This window comes from Scyliorhinus canicula, chromosome 13 (genome assembly GCF_902713615.1).
Source record: "Scyliorhinus canicula chromosome 13, sScyCan1.1, whole genome shotgun sequence".
NCBI classification, from domain to species: domain Eukaryota; kingdom Metazoa; phylum Chordata; class Chondrichthyes; order Carcharhiniformes; family Scyliorhinidae; genus Scyliorhinus; species Scyliorhinus canicula.
This window is the reverse complement of record NC_052158.1, coordinates 126262464-126280886: the sequence shown is the minus strand read 5'-3', so window position 1 is coordinate 126280886 and position 18423 is coordinate 126262464. Positions and strand designations below refer to the sequence as shown.

General features: G+C 44.6%; 1 protein-coding gene across 1 annotated transcript in view; it reads right to left on the bottom strand.

Annotated features, from left to right (window-relative positions):
* The window catches only part of LOC119975644 (NLR family CARD domain-containing protein 3-like), a 61408-nt gene extending 45774 nt beyond the window's left edge, over positions 1-15634 (bottom strand). Inside the window, exons 1-5 of the mRNA XM_038815425.1 lie at positions 15436-15634; positions 11575-11748; positions 7500-9279; positions 2862-2948; positions 2132-2302 (exon numbers count right to left, since the gene is read on the bottom strand). Coding sequence (XP_038671353.1) covers positions 2132-2302; positions 2862-2948; positions 7500-9279; positions 11575-11748; positions 15436-15445 — 2222 coding nt within the window. The 5' untranslated portion in view covers positions 15446-15634. The remainder of the gene's footprint in view (positions 1-2131; positions 2303-2861; positions 2949-7499; positions 9280-11574; positions 11749-15435) is intronic.
* Between the last annotated feature and the right edge of the window lie 2789 nt (positions 15635-18423).

The following is an 18423-nucleotide window of genomic DNA, read 5'->3' as shown; positions in this document are numbered from 1 at the left end:
GGACTGCAGCTGTTCAAGAAAGTGACTCACCACCACCTTTTCGATGGCAATTAGAGAATGAGACACTTGTGATGACAGATGACAATGAGATGAGTGATAGAGCAAAGTGTGCAGAGGACACCGAGTGCATGATTCTCCGAAACCGGGAGAAATTGTGAGGCTGGCGTCAAAAACGGGCGGGTTTGACGCCAGCCTCCGCCCCCCCCCCCCCCCCCCCCCCCCGACCAGGAACCGATTCTGGTCCCCGGTCGGGGCTAGCATGCCGCGGCCGTGAACTCCGGCATCGCGGGCTTAACGAATTTTGTTAAGCTCGCTTGCCAGAGTTTGCGACGGCTGACGCGTCACATGACGTCAGCCGCGCATGCGCGGATTGTAAGACTCCAACCCGCGCATGCGCGGATGACGTCATCGCGGGATGCCCCTCAGCCGCCCCGCGAATGGATACAGCGGGGCAGCAGAAGGACAAAGAGTGCGCGGGGTAAGTACCCGCTGCCCGCGATCGGTGCCCACCGATCGCGGGCCCATGGCACCCTTGGCACGGCCGTGGTACTGCCGTGCCAATCGGTGCCATGGTTCCCAAGATCACAACTTTACGGCCATTTTTACGAACGGTCAGACCAGGTGTGTTTGACGTTCCTAAAAACGGTCGTAAAGGGCTTGGACTTCGGCCCATCGGCCAGCCGAGAATCACTGCTCGCCGTAAAAAAATGGCGGGCAGCAATTCGTGTCGGGAGGCGGGCGTGGGGGGGGGAGAATAGCGGGAGGGCGTCAGACCAGCATGGCCATAAAAATTTACGACCCCTGCTATTCTCCGCACCGTCGTGAGTGCGGAGAATCGCCCCCTGAAAGTCTGCAGAGGGACATAGATAATTTAAGTGAGTGGGCAAGGGCCTGGCAGATGGAGTACAATATTGGTAAATGTGAGGACATCCATTTTGGTCGGGGGACCTGCGTGTCCTTGTGCATGAATTGCAAAAAAGTTGGTTTGCAGGTGCAGCAGGTAATAAAAAAGGCAAATGGAATTTGGATTGGATTTGTTTATTGTCACATGTACCAAGGTACAGTGAAAAGTATTTTTCTGCGAGCAGATCATTAAGTACATGAAAATAAAATAAAATAAAAGAAATACATAATAGGACAACACAAGGTCCACAATGTAACTACATAAACACCGGCATCGGATGAACATACGTGTGAATCAGATTAGTCCATAAGACGGTCGTTTAGGAATCTGGTAACAGCAGGGAAGAAGCTGTTTCTGAGTCTGTTTGTGCGTGTTCTCAGACTTTTGTATTTCCTGCCCGATGGAAGAAGTTGGAAGAGTGAGTTAGCCAGGTGGGATGGGTCAACTCTCTCAACCATCTGCAGATGTGCGATAGAGAGCATCCTATCCAGCTGCATCACAGCCTGGTATGGCAACTGCTCGGCCCAAGATCGCAAGAAACTGCAGAGTGTGGTGAACTCAGCCCAAAGCATCACACAAGCTTGCCACACGCACATTGATTCTGTCTACACCTCTCGTTGCCTCAGGAAGGCAAACAGCATTATCAGAGACCCCTCCCACCCAGGCTTTTCCTTCTTCCAGACCCTTCCATCAGGCAGAAGGTACAGAAGTCTGAATACCCGCACATCCAGACATAGGAACAGCTTCTTCCCCACGGCTACTAGACTCCTCGACGAATCTCCCTTGGACTGATCTGATCCCTGTAAGAACACTTTTCACGACGTCCTATGCTGCTCTTGCTCATGTATTTGGTTTCTTTGGGCCCTTGTTCCGCACTGTAACCAATTACTGTTTGTCGTGTTCTATTTGTCAATGTACTCTGTCGATTATTTTTTTTTGTATACTATGTACGCTCCCTTGGCCGCAGAAAAATACTTTTGACAAGTACTTTGGTACATGTGACAATAAATCAAATCAAATCAAGCAGATTTTTAAAAGAGTAGAGCAACGATACTGATATTAAAAGTCATATGAATGGAGTCAGGGACAGGTTGGTTCAGCTCATGGGATAGAAATGAACAACGTGAACTGTCAGATTTGAACAAAAGGGCAGGATAAAAGAATGTTACAGTACAGAGCTCCAAAAACGCTATTAACAATTTCTGCATCCAAAAATATTTCACTTACTTCAGTTTCTGCATTCTGCTTTGAGGATTCTTCAGAGCAACAGACAATAAACGTATGCCTCTATCTCCGAGATTGTTATTACTCAGATTCAGGCTTGATAGCATTCTACTGTGGGTCAGAATGAAGGCAAGTGCCTCACAGCATCTATGTGTCAGATCATTTCTTTCCAACCTGCATAGTTCAGAAAGGACAAACATTCTTAATGTTATATCCCCAAATATAGTCGAGAAATTGCTTTCTGTTATGGCATTTGGAAGGTCACTAGACCTTCCTATTCATTTCCTATTTATTAACCCCCACAAAATAGTTCTTTGCTGCAACTGTAAATATCATATTGCAAATCTGTATAGTGGATTGGTCAATGGGACATTTTTATTTTGTTTGCACTTGTAATGGGGAGTGATACTGGCTCGACCTCATTTAATTACTTACTCAACACAAGAACTCTGCAAATTGATATTTATCTTTGCCGAGTGTCCCTCGAAGTTCAGAGACAGCTTGGGAAAAAAGTTCAACAAAACAAATCTCACCATTGGGCTATAAGCCTGAAAATTAAGCATTTCCAAACAAACTTCCTTCCTATTTCATAACTTGCTTTCCACTTTCTGAGCTCACTGTCCAGGTAACACTACTGGCATATTTTAACTCCAGTAAATTACTCATTTAATGCACCACTATGAGCTGGATAATGGACAAGTTGTAAAAGGTATTAAAGTATTTTACTACTTACTCCAGATTTTGCAATTTACAGTTTGGACTTTTCATCATTTGAGACAGTGCATTAACTCCAGAATCTCCCAAATTTGATCCAATCATTCTAAATGGAAATAGATTACAAATACATTTGGAATTAAATTGCTATATTTATTGATGCTATACACAATATATATGCCTCAATATAATATTGTCCAATACACACACAAAATTTTTAGAGTCACACAATGCTGCATGTGTTAAAGTTACAGAGGTGCATATTGGCTGATAGACCACTTTCAGTCATCCGTCCCTAATTGAGCAACGAACAATCGCCACTTTGCAATCAGATAGGAGTTAAATATCACTCAGCCCATGACTATGTTTATCAGAATATAGTCCAGTTATTGGTTTCATGTGACCTGGAAGCTGAAGGTCCAAGGTACAATTTTGTGCAAGCTGAGTTGGTGCAGCAAGATCCAAATGTGTTTCACTTTGATCTTAATACATCTTTTGAAATGAGCTATTGAAAAGGATAACACGCTATTGACATAAATGCCAAAAACGCGTTGTCAGGAAACAGCAAGCAACGGAGCATAAGAAAGGCAAGAGTCAGAGCACATTAATATTCAAGACTATGGGACAAGTGCTGGCAAATTGGGTTAGTCAGATGTTTTTCACGTGTTGGTGCAGATTTAATGGGTCAAAGGGCCTCTTCTACACTGTGTGATTCTGTGATTAATCGATAATTTGATTCTGATTGACGTGGCACATGTCTGGAAGGGATCTATGGAATGTGATCCATATCTTATGGTTGAATAACTCACAGAAGTTCCTCTGTTGCTCATGAATTGTGATAAAAGCAACAGAGCAGACATAAACTTTATGCCATTTTTTTCTAAGTGCACATTTAAACATTAGACATTGCTGGTAGACAGTACACCATGCAGAAATATGTACAGAGACTCAAACAAAAATAGAAAAGTTAAAATGCAGGTGGCTTTTGAGGACAGTGGAGAGACGGGCATCAAGCAAAAAATGGTTTTGAAAGAGAATTCCAGAGTGCTTTGCAGGCATCACATGTCAATTCTGGGATGTACTTCAACTGAATGGGACCACATTCCCTTAAGGTCCTGGTGGTTTGTGAGCATAATCATGCAAGTCAATGTGCAGTATTCTGGCAATAGTCATGATGTTTTCATTCTGGGAAGATCTGTTAGCCTATCTGTGCTTGGGCCACCTCAACAAACCAAATGGTGGTTTCTGGCCGATAAGGGCTATCCGCTGACCACACATGAGTAGCAGCATGTATACAAAGAAAGCCATGGACGTCGCACAAAATGTGAAAGAAAAGACCGCTGGTGAGCTGAAACAACCCTCTGCCTCAATCATTGAAGGAACCCTGGGATATTCAACAGAGCAAGAGTCAAGATCTGTCATAGTCTGCACAACCTTGCCATTGTTAAATGACAGCCCTTGCCACCAGCAACACACCAAACATCCTTTCTGGCCAGGCTGTCTGTGAACAGCTCTGTCAGCTATGATACCAGTGAACTTGCAACCCCCAATTCGATGTTTGCTAAACGTCCCACATTCTGCCTTCTGTCTGAGACCAACCATCAAAGTGCTTGGTCGCAACGCAAAAATTAAAGCTACCATAAAAATAAACATTCCAATCTAAACCTATGAATCAAATCTTGCTATATTTCTTGTCTTCCGTGTGCCTTTGTCTGTCCAAATGCACCTACACAGTGCTACCCCCAGAGGCTGCAGCAAGTCTGATACAAAGCTGCTGGCTTTCAGTGCAGGCAATTGTAAATGGCCTTGGAGGGCAACGTGAGGTGCTCTGGGTCAAGATGCAGCCAGAACCTTCCGAGCATGGGGGTGCCCACAGTCTAGGCTGGCTGGCTGACACTGGCCAAGTGGCAGTGGCCAGGGGATGAATGCTGTCATCATGAGAGAGAGCAGCACATTTATGCACAATGGATCCACTGCCAGTCCCTGGTGCAGCATCTAAGCAAACCTAAAAATCTGCTGGAGGACAGATTACTGGATTGCTGTAACCCTGCAACCTTCTTTCAACAATGGTATTTCCAGCCATGATGGCAACTTCTTAAACTTGCATGGCCGAGGCCAAGGTTTCCACTGCAGCCACTGCATGTTTAGTGATCTCTGTTTGTGCTGCAATGGAAGGAGAGATATGGGCCATCAGACGCTGTATCATGGTTGGGTCTACTTGTTCTATTTGAATTGACCACCACTTCCAACCTGTGTGCAAAGCCTGATTGGTACTGAACTCCATCATGTTCCTTCGCAGGTTTTCTGGTAATCCTGCCAATGCATTTCATTGTGTATTCCCATCAGCCTTCTTCTGTGGCACGCCCAATTGAACTGAGTATATGAGTCCTCTGCAGCAGAACTCATGAGTTAACCTCGGCAGCTGACACCTGTGAAAGCCTTGGTCCCTGGTCTGGCTGCAGGCCAGTCATACTCAATGTCTCAACCTGTGCAGATCCCACCTCTATACCTCCCTCAGGATTGCCGGTAAGTGAACTGATGGCTGCAATGTGAAATTGAGTGATGGTGTTTTATCATCAGTGTCTTGTGGCTTTTCTACCGATGTCTGGCCGGGTGGCAATTCTTACATGCCTGAAAGGAGGATAGGCACAAGGGTAAGGTTGTGGTGAGGAGTGCGGGGCAAAGCAGCAAGCGCATACTTACACCATCTACAGCTTTAAATCAGGAAAGGGGCAAAATGCTGGAATTCCCTCCATAAGAGCGCTGTGGGTGTACCTACACCACTTGGTCTGCAGTGGTTCAAGAAGGCGGTTTATCGCCACCTTCTTAAGGGCAATTAGGGATGGCCAATAAAAATGCTGGCCTAGCTGTGGACGCCCACATCCCATGAAAGTATTTTGAAAATGCAAGTGTGGGATGCTGAGGATGTCGGATGTGACGCGAAAGGTTAGGTGTGATGATGCCAACTGCTACTATGGTTTCAACACCGCTTCTAGTACGACCTCAGCAATGGCCACTCCAATGCTAACAAGAACTGGCTGTGCATGGGGGGGAAGGACATGCAGCCATATCTATTCCCTGACCGTTGGCTCTTACTGCTGCTGATTGTCTTGTCTTGCAAGACAGACAGAAGCATTTTATCGAGTATGGGACAATCTGTTTGGGTAATGTAATGTCATGTTCAGTAACTGACAGTGTGCGCCAGCCGGCTATGAGATGTGTTGTGAGGCTGCAGCAGGCGCTAAGTTTGTGAGGGTGAGCTGTAGCTTTGAGCGTTGGGTTATGAGCCCGGATTGATGCAATTTGTTCGTAGGTGAGTGATGGGGGTGTAGCAATGGGCAGAGACTAATGATGCAGATGGTAGGGATATGGCATGTGAGGATGAATTCACAGATGGGGTTGCCAACCCTCCAGAATTGGCCTGGTGTTGTCAGGACATTGCACAGTAGTAGTTGGCATCATCAATCTCCAGGACATTGCTGTGTCCTGCTGCAACCCTGGAGAAAAATCATGCGGGACATTAAAAAAAATTGTTTCTTTTTATCATTTTCTGACAGTTAAGCATCATCCGTGTGAGTAACATGTCTTTTTGTTTTCCAGTTGGCGTTAGGAAGGCAGTGTGTCGCAAGTATGGGTGTGTTGGCTGACTAGCAGCTGATTTGGGGGCTGGTCATGTGACAAAACCTCCGGAAATACATTTAATCACAGTTGACAACCCTATTCGAAGACCTTGACCATAGAACTATAGAACCGAGGGCAGCACGGTGGCCTAGTGGTTAGCACAACCGCCTCACGGCGCTGAGGTCCCAGGTTCGATCCCGGCTCTGGGTCACTGTCCGTGTGGAGTTTGCACGTTCTCCCCGTGTCTGCGTGGGTTTCGCCCCCACAACCCAAAAATGTGCAGAGTAGGTGGATTGGCCACGCTAAATTGCCCCTTAATTGGAAAAAATAATTGGCTAATCTAAATTTATTAAAAAAAAAAGAAAAAAAAAAAAGAACTATAGAACCGTCACAGCACAGAAGACCATTCCGCCCGTCGTGTCTGTGCCAATGGGCGCTCCTGGCACACTGCTGCTGTGAGTTCATTCAAATGTCTGTGACACTGGATTCAGGCTTTGCAGCTTGGTACCTGGCATTGAAGGCCACAATCATACAACCTCACTGTTTTCTAAGCATTTGCCTGGAGGACCTCCCTGCGCACTCTACCTTTCCAACTACTCCAACAAGGCCTTCAGTGCAAGGTCTGAGAACCTTGGAGATCCCATTCTCTCTCCTTGCTGCACCATCATTCCGTCTTTTTCCATGTCAGGGTAACTTGTACAAGAAGCTTCACTACCTGCTCCAGCCCCAACGCAGCACCCCTGCTGCAGGATAACTTTAACTCGTTCTAGCCTCTCTCAATTCTGGGCCCCTCACTGAGGCATGCAGTTACTCAACAACGTAGTTAGCACTGGCGGCACACAACACTCACGCAATACAAAGTTAGGATGCTGCCTGCTTCACACTGAATGAGCACAGAATATTCATGCATCGCCAGGCCTGTGCCGGTTTCCTGCAACTGTTCAATTTTTCAACTGCCCAATTAGGTTCACTCATTTAATTATAAATTATCACTTCATAAATGACTTGTTGGATTAAGGGAAGCAGAAGTCCTTACTTTAAACTTGTAAAATGATGTAGAACTGGCACCAATCTCTGGAGCCCAACTGAAGATATTTTGTGCTGTGATAAATCTAATGTCTCCATTTCTCCACCTGGCATTTGCAAAACAAATGCCAACGCTGAGTATTCGGCTGGTGTAAGTGTCCGAAAAGTGGCAGCACCAGCAACCATGATCTTTCTGGTCTCCTCCACAAGTGAATTATCACCTAATTCATTTAAACACTGCAGGAGAGTAATGCATTTTTCTGGAGCAATATCTTCTTGCAATGTCTTTTTCAAAATTTGAATAATCTTCATTACATCGTCACAATTTATTTCACAACTTGTCATCAGTCCTTTCAAGATTTCCTGAGGTTTCTTTGCCCCCAAGCCGCAAAGGAATCTGAGAAATAAATCCAAGTGACCCTGAGAACTTTTGATTGTTTCTTTACAGGCCTGTTTACAGACTTGGAAATAGCTGGGGTTTTCATATCTCCGTAATGTCTTTACAGTCTTTAAAGGGTTATATTTGTTGTTGTTAAAGGAAAGAAAAACATACAAAGCAGCAAAGTATTCCTGCAGTGCCTCGCCAACAAAACAGAAGGCTTTCATTGAAGTGTTTGCATTTCCCACAGTCAGCTCTTTGCAAAGACCACTCTCAACCAGGGAAACATCAACATTGTACATTCGTAAATCTTTCTCAGAGAATATCAGTGTCTGGCCTCTCAGCAGTTCAAAAGCCAGTTTTCCCAAATTGATGATAGCCTTTTGCTTTGACTGTAACAATGCAACAGTAGTCTGCTTCGTGCCTCCTAAATACTCCAGTTTTTGCTGTTGGTGGGAAAGGATTTGCTCTAAGAACTTGGTGTAGATAGATGTGATTGCTGTTGGTACATAATCGCCGAGCCCATAGTGTTGAAATGATTTGAGTGCATCCTCCAAAATGGTTGATGAGACGCAGCAGAAAATGGGCATGTAGCAGAGAGGGGATAAGCTCCTTTCTTTGTTCATGACTGTCATAATTTTTTCTGCCAGCTGCCTGTTTTCATATTTCTTGTGAAGGAATTCTTTCTTTTGCTGCTCACGAAAGCCTTGTATTTCAGTCAGTCTGTCAATATAGTGGAGAGGTACTTGCCCCACGGCTGATGGTCGGGTAGTTATCCAAACGGAAGCTGCAGGATGAATGTTGCCTCTGATGAGGTTTGTGAGCAACGATCCGAGTGATATGAATTCATTCTCATCATAGCAAGCAAATTGGTTTTCAAAGTCTAGACCTTGAATGCTTTCGTCTAGTCCATCAAATATGTACAAGGATTTGATTGACGCGCTTCTCAAAATCTCTTCACAATGCTGCATGTGTGGGTAGTATTGCTGGAGAAGTTGCGACAGGCTTATTGACTTTCCTGGCAAATTGTTGAGCTTACAGAAAGAGAACATGAATATGAAATCGAATTCTGACAGTATGGAACCAGCAGCCCAGTCGTGAATGACTTTTTCTACACAAACTGTTTTTCCAATCCCAGCTATTCCTTTCGTTACAATGGTCCTATGAGGTTTCCCCTCTCCAGCTGCAGGTGTCCAAATCTCTGTGTAGCTGAGGGGATGCACGGAAGATGTAACATTCTGACTTGTGGTCCCACGTTGTGAACCTTCATGCCGCAGCGTGGATGCATTGCTTTCAACAATCCATAGATCTGCAAACTTGCTGGATGCTGGGTCTGCAGATTCGCTTATGTACACGCAACTTTCTTTCAAAATCTTGATGTGGGTTTTTCGGAGATCATGAAAAACATCCCCTACAGTGGAAATAGGAAGCAAAATGTATAATCCCAGATGAATAATCATTGTCACTTATCTGCCTCAAGTTGGCTTCTTGAACATCAAACTGTAACCCCAGATATCATCTACTTTGCTTATATCACACAGCATCTTATCCAATCAAAGGTTCTACAAATAATCAACCATTTAAAATGGCACGAGAGGCACAGAATTGGCTGCTGTTGCCGGCATTGGGGCATCTGGAAAGTCACCGAGGCTTCAGAAGAGAAAAGTCTATAATCTTCTATCTCAGAGGGATAAAGAGACTGAAAGGACACATTGCTTTGCCAAGAAATCAGAATTTCAGATGGTGAAAATCGCACTGACTGCAAGTATGTGGATCTCTGTGCAACCCCGTCATGACAGGGAGAGGTGCAAGAACTGCTTGGGCTACAATTCTATAAACATGCAGTTGCTGTTCTACTATGCCAACAACATCATATCAATGAATGCCTGCTATCTCGGCAGCAGCCATGATGCATTGATTTTGTACTCGTCAACTCTACCAACTGTCTTTGAACTTTCACGGCAGCTTGGCAGCAGCCAAACCACTTCTTTCTGCCTGGGGACAAAGACTACACACTGTCCCCATTCAAAGATTACTCACTGGACCCACACTGTACCTCCACCTCCTGCCCATGTGAAGACAGCAGCCATATAATCAACTCCATGGAAAGAAAGACTCCTCGGGGAACAGATAATCAGCTTGCTCAAGTTGGTCCTACTACCTTGACCGCTTTGTGTGGAGGGTTGGGGTGAAGAGGGCGGGGTGGTCATGAGTGGGGTAGTAGGGGTAGCCCTACACTATACATCAGCATAGGGTCCAAAGTTTGTGGTGGGCTTCTGTTTTCACCATAACAGTGAGCCAGTGAGCCTGACGTCGGTAGTGGGACGTTGCTAGAGTCCATTATCGAGCATTTCATAGCACAGCTTTTGGAAAGCAGTGGTAACAATCAGACAAAGTCAGCATGGATTACGAAAGTTAAATCATGCTTGACAAATCTACTTGGATTCTTTGAAGAACTAGTAGAGTTGACCCGGAGAGACCTGGTGGTTGTAGTTTATTTAGACTTCAGAAAGCTTTCGACAAGGTCTCACATAGCAGATGATGATGTATGGGATTATGGGTAGTGTCTTGAGATGGATAGAAAGCTGGTTTGCAGACGGGAAGCAAAAAGTTAGAATAAATGGGCCGTTTTCAGATTGGCAGGCAGTGATTAGCAGGGTACTGCAGGGATATTTGCTAGGACCCTAACTGTCCACATTATATATTAATGATTTGGATGAGGGAACTAAATGTAGCATCTCAAATTTACACATGATACAAATTGGGCGGGAGGGTGAACAGTGAGGAGGAGGCAGAGATGCCTCTGCGGGATTCGGACAGGCTGAGTGAGTGGGCATATGCACGACAGGTTCAGTATAATGTGGATAAATATGAGGTTATCCGCTTTGGTAGCAAAAATAGGAAGGCAGATTATTATTGGAATAGGTGTAAATTGAGAGAGGTGGATACTCAGCGAGACCTTGGTGTCCTCGTGCATCAGTCACTGAAAGTAAGCACGCAGGTACAGCAGGCAGTAAAGAAGTCAAATGGTATGTTGGCCTTCATAACGAGGGGATTTCGATATAGGAATAGTGATGTTTTTCTACAATTGTATCAGGCGTTGGTGAGAGTAAAGTTACTGTAATTCTGAAACAGGGCAACGGGTTAGTGCTCCATGGAACTCCTGCCACTCCCATAGGGCAACATTCCTGCATACCTAATCATCTGTTGGGCGACAGATTGTTGGATTGCTGTGATAGCCTATTGAAACACTCAAATCCACAGCCATAATGGCAGCAGTCTGAGCCTTCATGGCAGCAAGCATGGACCTTATGACCTTGGTCTGATTTTCCACTGTAGCACTGAGACATGGGTAGATCCTGACTATGCTGCAGTGGAAACAGAGACAGTGGCCATTAGATGCTGCAGCACAGTTGGGTCTGTTAATGCTGCCATGCAGTTGACCACCATTCTCATAGTGGAAAGGATGGGCTCCAAGCTCTGTGCGGTGCCCTGTGCCACAGTGGAGCTGCACTTCTCCATGCTGCTTTGACAGTGACAGGCTTGCAGACATGCTAATGTTCCAAGAATGCATTGTCATTAGCATTCTCCCGTGTGCTGCTGTAGCGCAGCCCACGACTGAGACCCAATCAGCACGATATTTCTGCAATCTGACCCTCCAGTGAACCGTTCTGTAGCTGTAGCCCGTTCATTTCCAGTGACTTACCAATTGCAGATCCTGACTCTGTACGAGCGTCTAGGGTACATGCATTGTCTGCTTCTAAGCTGGAGGCTGCAAGTGTCAGATCTGTCAACAGGGTTTCTTCATCACTGGTGTGACGTTGCTCTCTCTCTTCCTCCTGGATATACTGTGCCTGGTGAAACAGTTGTTCTTGAAAATCTACAAGTATAAAAGCAGGGAGGGAAGGTTAGGATGGGGGAGGGGAAACGTAGGAAATTGAGTCACCCATTTAGCCCCTCAAACTTGTTCCGTTGTTCAAGAGATGTTGGCTGAGCTGTAACTAGCTCCATTTACTGGTATTTGCAACATATTCCTTAATACCTGTGAATTGCAAAAATCTATCAACATGACCAGGAGAAATCTAATGAGCTCATGCAGCTGCTCAAGGTTAGTGAATGCATTTTTCTAGCATCACTTGACCCTAAAACCTGTATGAGATTAAAGGTTCCATTTTTATTTTGCGTTTTGTTAATCCACATCCTCACTGACCTCTCACACTGATCGATGTACCACAACCCATTGATTAACTAGTATGGATACTCATCCATATACACCTTGTAATGTTTCCAGACTCCTCCTGAATCCTCCACATACCTCCAACTTTTCAGAGCATCGCTCAATCAATCTCTACACCAGTGCACGTTCTCCCTCACTAATGAAGTACATCTTTATCTTAATTATTAAGGTGATGAAGTTCCACACATTGTGGTGCCTATTGAAGAGGGTGAAAGTGTTTTAGTGTCACTTCCTGAAGAGTTAATGAACAATCTTCCAGATAACATCCAGGTTTCCACAATGTGGAACTTCCATCACATTAAGAAAATAAAGATGCAAAAAAACTTTTAAAATTTACACTTTAGCAGTGAGGACAAATTAAAGTAAAACGTTTCAATCAATTAATTTAAGAGGGGATGCTGCAAATCTGAGATAGAGCAGAACATGCTGAAAATACCGGGAAGTGAGGTCACAAACAAGCACAGCTGCAGTGGATGCAGACGACTTTGATGGGTGACATACAGGAAAGGCCATGTGGATATCATCATTACTGTGCATGATTCCAAATGTCCTTGTATATTTACAAATATACATTCCATTCTCTCATTATTACACTCAATTTCTAGACATAATTATAGCATAATATAAATATACATAATAATCTTACCCCCATTTATCACATTGGTTACATTGCTGTTTGAACCCAGGTTATCACCTGGAAGGCTATTTATAGTCTCTCCAGGAGATGTCACTAAAACGCTTTCATCCTCTTCAGTGGGTGTCACAATGTGTTGAACCTCATAACCTTAATAAATTTAATAAGTCGAAAGATTTGAAATGTTGCACTGTATACGTGAGGGCAAAAGTAAAACATTTAAACCAATTAATGCTGAAGTAAAATACTGCAGTTGCTGGACATCTGAAATAAAAGCAGAAAATGCTGGAAATGCTCAGCTGGTCAAACAGCATCTCTGAAGAAAGAAAAAGAATGAACAGACCAGATTTCCTCGACTGAGGTGATTAATTCGAGTTGGGAAACTTTCCCACACAGCAGACCGGCTTGGGTAGGAAGTGTCCCGTCAGACCTAATATTCACTCTGGGGAGTGGATGCAGGGCATTGGGCCCACAAAAGCAGATCGGACACTGCCACATGGGGCAGCTGGATGCCAAGACAGGCTATTTATAAAATGCCCCTTGGTTCTTTCAGCCTTCATCCCAGTTGTTTGTTTGTTTTTTAGACCCTCCAACCCCACACCTCTCTCACCCCCTCAACCCCCCCCCCCCCCCCCCCCCCACAATCCATTCTCCATGTTACCTTCATGCCAGCTCATGATGCCATCCACCCCAATGGCTCATGATGCCATCCACCCCCAATGGCTCTTGATGTCATCCACTCCAACTCATACCCCCAACACAATGGCCCCTCATACCATCTACAGTAATTCATGTCAATTCAATGCCCATTCACCTGAATACACTCTGTGTCAAGAACCCCTATAGTAACAATGGCATGTGTGAAGTGCTTAAAAAATGCATTAATAATTTCCTTTAAAAGACTGCTGTTTCTACAATCCTACAGAAGTGTTAATTAACCAGATCTTTGAAGTATCAGTAACAGACACTACAAGCACCTAACATCTCTTGTATCTTGTTCAAATTAACATTGAGCCATTGACAAAAGAAAAAATATAACTTATTATAATATCATCAATCAGTCAATCTTCTCTGAACTGGTGTCAACAAATTCATTCACAGAATCCTTTCAGGAAAGTTTGTGCGCCTGACCCATGGTGTTTAGTTCTTGATGTTGAAGCACAATTTTTGGCTCCGTTTTCCCATGTATTCCCATATTTCCGGAACCTTTGTCACATTTTATGGGTAATGAATGAAAGGGTAATGAATGAAAAATTGATCATGTGCTGATATGCTCCCAGGCTTTTATTTCTGACCTGTGGGTGGAGGGGGCAGCCCAGTATTGTCACTTTCCTCCCACTTCCTGTACCACTTCTGTGATGGTGAAAATAAAAGTTTCAAAAGCACAAAATCCTGAATCAAGTAATGATATTCTACTATGTACAACTGTGTCTACAGTGAATAATGGATATCTAGAGAATCAAACATTTACGAGAATATGGAACCTTCAGATTGGAATAAGGGATGGTCGGCCATTAGCTGCTGTCAGTCATTACTTGCCCCCACTTTGATTGTGACCTTGCCCTACCCACCGTCCGTGACCTTGTATCATGTTCAATTGGTTGCTCACCACACAATGGCTATCTTTCCAGGGCTTACACATAAGTCAACTCAGTGTTGGAAAGAGCAGAGTTTCTCAAAGTCACAATCAGTGGCCGGTATTGAGATGACAGACTAGCTCACCTATTTTGAATGAATGAATCCCAAGGCCCAATTTCCAGCAAGTCTTGGATGGTGATTCAGGTCAGGCATTTGTTTTGTATCAGTTTCCAGAGCTACAATTTCTACGTTGAAATTCCCATACAAACCCTTCAGGAGGTAATTTGAACCTGTCTACAGAAACTCTATCAGAAACATTTCCATGCAACAATGAAGATAACGGTTTTGTACCAGTCCAATTCACTGCATAGTTTCACGGGCGGAATTCTCCGCCGGCTCCAAAAATCGCGGAGGCCGTCGTGAACTCGGCCGAGGTTCACGACGGCCTCGGGGCCCGCTCCCCGCATCTAATTCAACCCCAACCGGGAGGCTAGGAGCGGGCCCCCGTCGTTCCCGGCCGCGACCTCGGCCGCCGGAAATGGCGCCCGAAAGGCGCTTCGCGGATGTCATCCGCGCATGCGCAGGAACCCACGCATGCGGGGATGACATCAGCATGCAGACGACGCAAACTAGCGTATGCGCAGTGCCGTCTTTCTCCACCGCCGCCCGGCAAGACGTGGCGGCTTGATCTTGTCGGGCGGCGGAGGGAAAAGAGTGCGTCCATTTTGGACGCAGGCCCGATGATTGGTGGGCACCGATCGTGGGCCTGTCCCTTTCGGAGCACAGTCGCAGTGCTCCCGTCCCAATCGGGCCCCTGGATGCCCCAAACGGGCATCCGCCGCCCGTTTCACGAATGCAGCAACCGTGGTGAAACGGGCGTGAAGGGCCGGCCGCTCGGCCCATTGGGCTCGGAGAATCGCCGTTCGCTGTGAAAAACGGCGAGCGCCGATTTTTCCGAGGGGGGGGGGAGAATCGCGGGGGCGCCGGGGGGGGGCGTAAAAAATGTCGGGAGGCCCTCCCACGATTCTTCCACGCCGCGTGGGGAGCGGAGAATTCCGCCCGTACATCTTTACTTACTGTTCAGTTACCTTTGACATGATGTAACTTTTTACATTTACCTTTCTCCATGATGTTGTAAAACTAGTAAGAAGTCTCACAACACCAGTTTAAAGTCCAACAGGTTTATTTGAAATCACAAGCTTTTGGAGCGCTGTTCCTTCTTCAGGTCCTTCATCTAGATCTAGACGCCAGAGCCAACAGTTGACTTCAAGAATATTTTCACTGGGGTCGTCCTTGTTGTCCAGAAGATAAGAAATACATGGGGTCATTTACCAAGTAACTGTTGCTGGTGGTGCAGCAGGACCACTGCCAGCACTTTTTCAATGGACCTGTAATATTCAGAAACGTCATGTCAGCCCCCGAAGTTTCCACTCAACAACTTATTCCAAAATTGTCTTCACAAATCACAGCAAATATTCAAATATTTTCAAATATTTTTCAACTGCGTCAGAGGCATAAAACTGGTAGGATCAGATTGGTCACCAGTTGTACACCATGCCCAATTTTTACTTTTCATTAAATTCAATTGGGAACACTCTGACAGGTTGATGAGGTTGTTCCCATCACCTTAATCAATGTAAAACAAAAATACTCTGAAGTCCCCATATTGCTGCATCCTTTTTTTTTTGTAAATGATTTAAGGGTTTTCACCTTCAAGTCCATTCCATGTACTGGTCACTTTTTGTGCCAAGTTCAACGGGACATCCTAAGCATTTGACATGGTTTGTTTCTGAAATGCTTCTTTCTAGAAAATAGATAAAGGTTGGTCATTCTTGTGGTGTTCTTTTTGTTGCTTATTTAGGATTGTAGGATTAGTGTTCCACAAAGACCACAGTATAGCTTTTACTTACACAAAGCTATGATTTTATTTACACTATTAAACTGGGTTTCGACACTTAGTCCTTTTAGAATACAGAATTGATCAAAACATTTAACTACACTCACCTACTGCTAATCTCACTAACTGCTTATAAACTATAATCTAACCTTCTCACACTAACTGCGCTGATGACCTTTACTAGCTGTCTCCTGCATACACTCCTTCCCTCAGGTCTAGCATCACTGTTTTATATAGTCATGATGTGGAGATGCCGGCGTTGGACTGGGGTGAGCACAGTAAGAAGTCTTACAACACCAGGTTTTATATAGTAGTATCTGCAGCACCCGCTAGTGGCTATTCATGGTACTACATTAACCCTTGTAATGCTGATAGTTATGATAATACCACAATTCTCAAATCAGAAAGCACGGATTTTGAAAATGATTGTTTACATGTTGATATATTAATTGCAACATTTCCATTATTTGGAGATTTGCCATTTGGTGGCCAGAAAGTAAAAGTATTGATGTTCTGGGAAACATGCCATAAATGCTATTATTCTGCCATTTATTTCAACCAAATAATCTTGAGATAATGAGACCACTACCACTGAAGTGGAGAAGGCCAAGGAGAAATTTGATCTTGAATGATTATGACAGGGTGAAAAGGGAAAGATTATTACCTCTCATTAAAGCCAATAATAAACAGTCATCAACTCAACATTTTCCCCAAGTGTGAGGAGAAAGATCAGGAAAAATGTCTTCACCATTACATACCCTGCGTAGGGGATATATAAGCAGAGACAATTTAAGAGAGGAGCGAATAAAAACTTTCTCAGAGATACAAGCAGAAACCTTCAATGCATTTCAAAATCCTGCAGTTCACCAAATAGCAGAACAGGCTCACCTTTCCCAATCTTAGACTCTATTACTGGGCAGCCAGCTCCAGCCAGGAGCCATGTGTCTCCCGCAATCCATGGTTGATTATGAAGACAAGAGCACTCAGCCTCCCATGACTGCCCCACCCAAACTGCAGACTTGACTCTTCACAGGCCCCCAAAGAAAGGCTGGCAGGCCCAGTAACACTTGATAATAATGGAGGGCGGGCTCCTAAACGTCCCACAATTGACTGGGCCTCTCAGTCCTTATCCCAGTCTGGCACAGCAGGAAGCTTCCAAAGACATTTTCCACTGGTGGATTTCAAATGTCTCATTTCATGAAGGTGAAGACCTCAGTCCAAGTAACCCATCTGTCTATCCTTAGCACATTTTGAAGAACTCAAAATCCCATTCATTGGCAGGAAGTTCCTTCTGGAAAACCATTAAACTTTTAGTGGTATCAGCCATGCTGGAAAATATGTGTATGTGTGTGTGTGTGTGGGGGGGGGGGGGGGGGAGTTAATCCAGGAGCTCGGTGTGAGGGACTGTGGGTCAGAGTGATGTATCTTGGGCAAGGAACGAAGGATATCATGGCCACATTACATCAGGTTGTTTGAAGCAGTTTGTCAGTATTTGCTAGTTTTCTAGGTTGGTTAAAATCCTTCAAACACATTAGCCCAAATTCCTGTGGGGCAATCCACTAACATAACTGTGGCAGGAGACTTAGATAAATAGTCATTTATGCCATTTCCCTGTCAATTGCCAAAGACAGTAGAACTCCTGTGAAATTTCAGGATTATTAAGTATTCACCGATTTATATTCACATGGTTTTGTTTCAAACCCTACTAATACCTTGTGCCTACAAAAGCAGGTCAGAGACTGGGAATTCTGCAATGAGTAACCCATCTCCAGACTTCCTAAAACCTGTCCACAATCTAAAAAGTACAGTAGGAATGTGATGAATACCATACACTTGCCTGGATGAGAGCAGATAAAACATGCTCAAGGAGCATGACACTATCCAGAGCAAGCAATCCACTTGATCAGCAACCCATCCATCACCTTAAGCTTTAATTTCCTCCACCACCTACACACAGTGACAGCAGTGTGTACCATATACAAGATTCACTGTACCAAGTTTTCTTTGACAGCACTTTCCTCATCTGTGACCTCTCCCACTTAGGAGAACAAGGGTAGCAGATGCATGGCAACACCACCACCTGCAACATTCCCCTCCAAATCACACACCATCCTGACTATTTTGTCACTCCTTCACTGTCACTGGGTCAAAATCCTGGAACATGTTCGCCCACAGTGCTATGGGTGTACATACGCCACATGGACTGCAG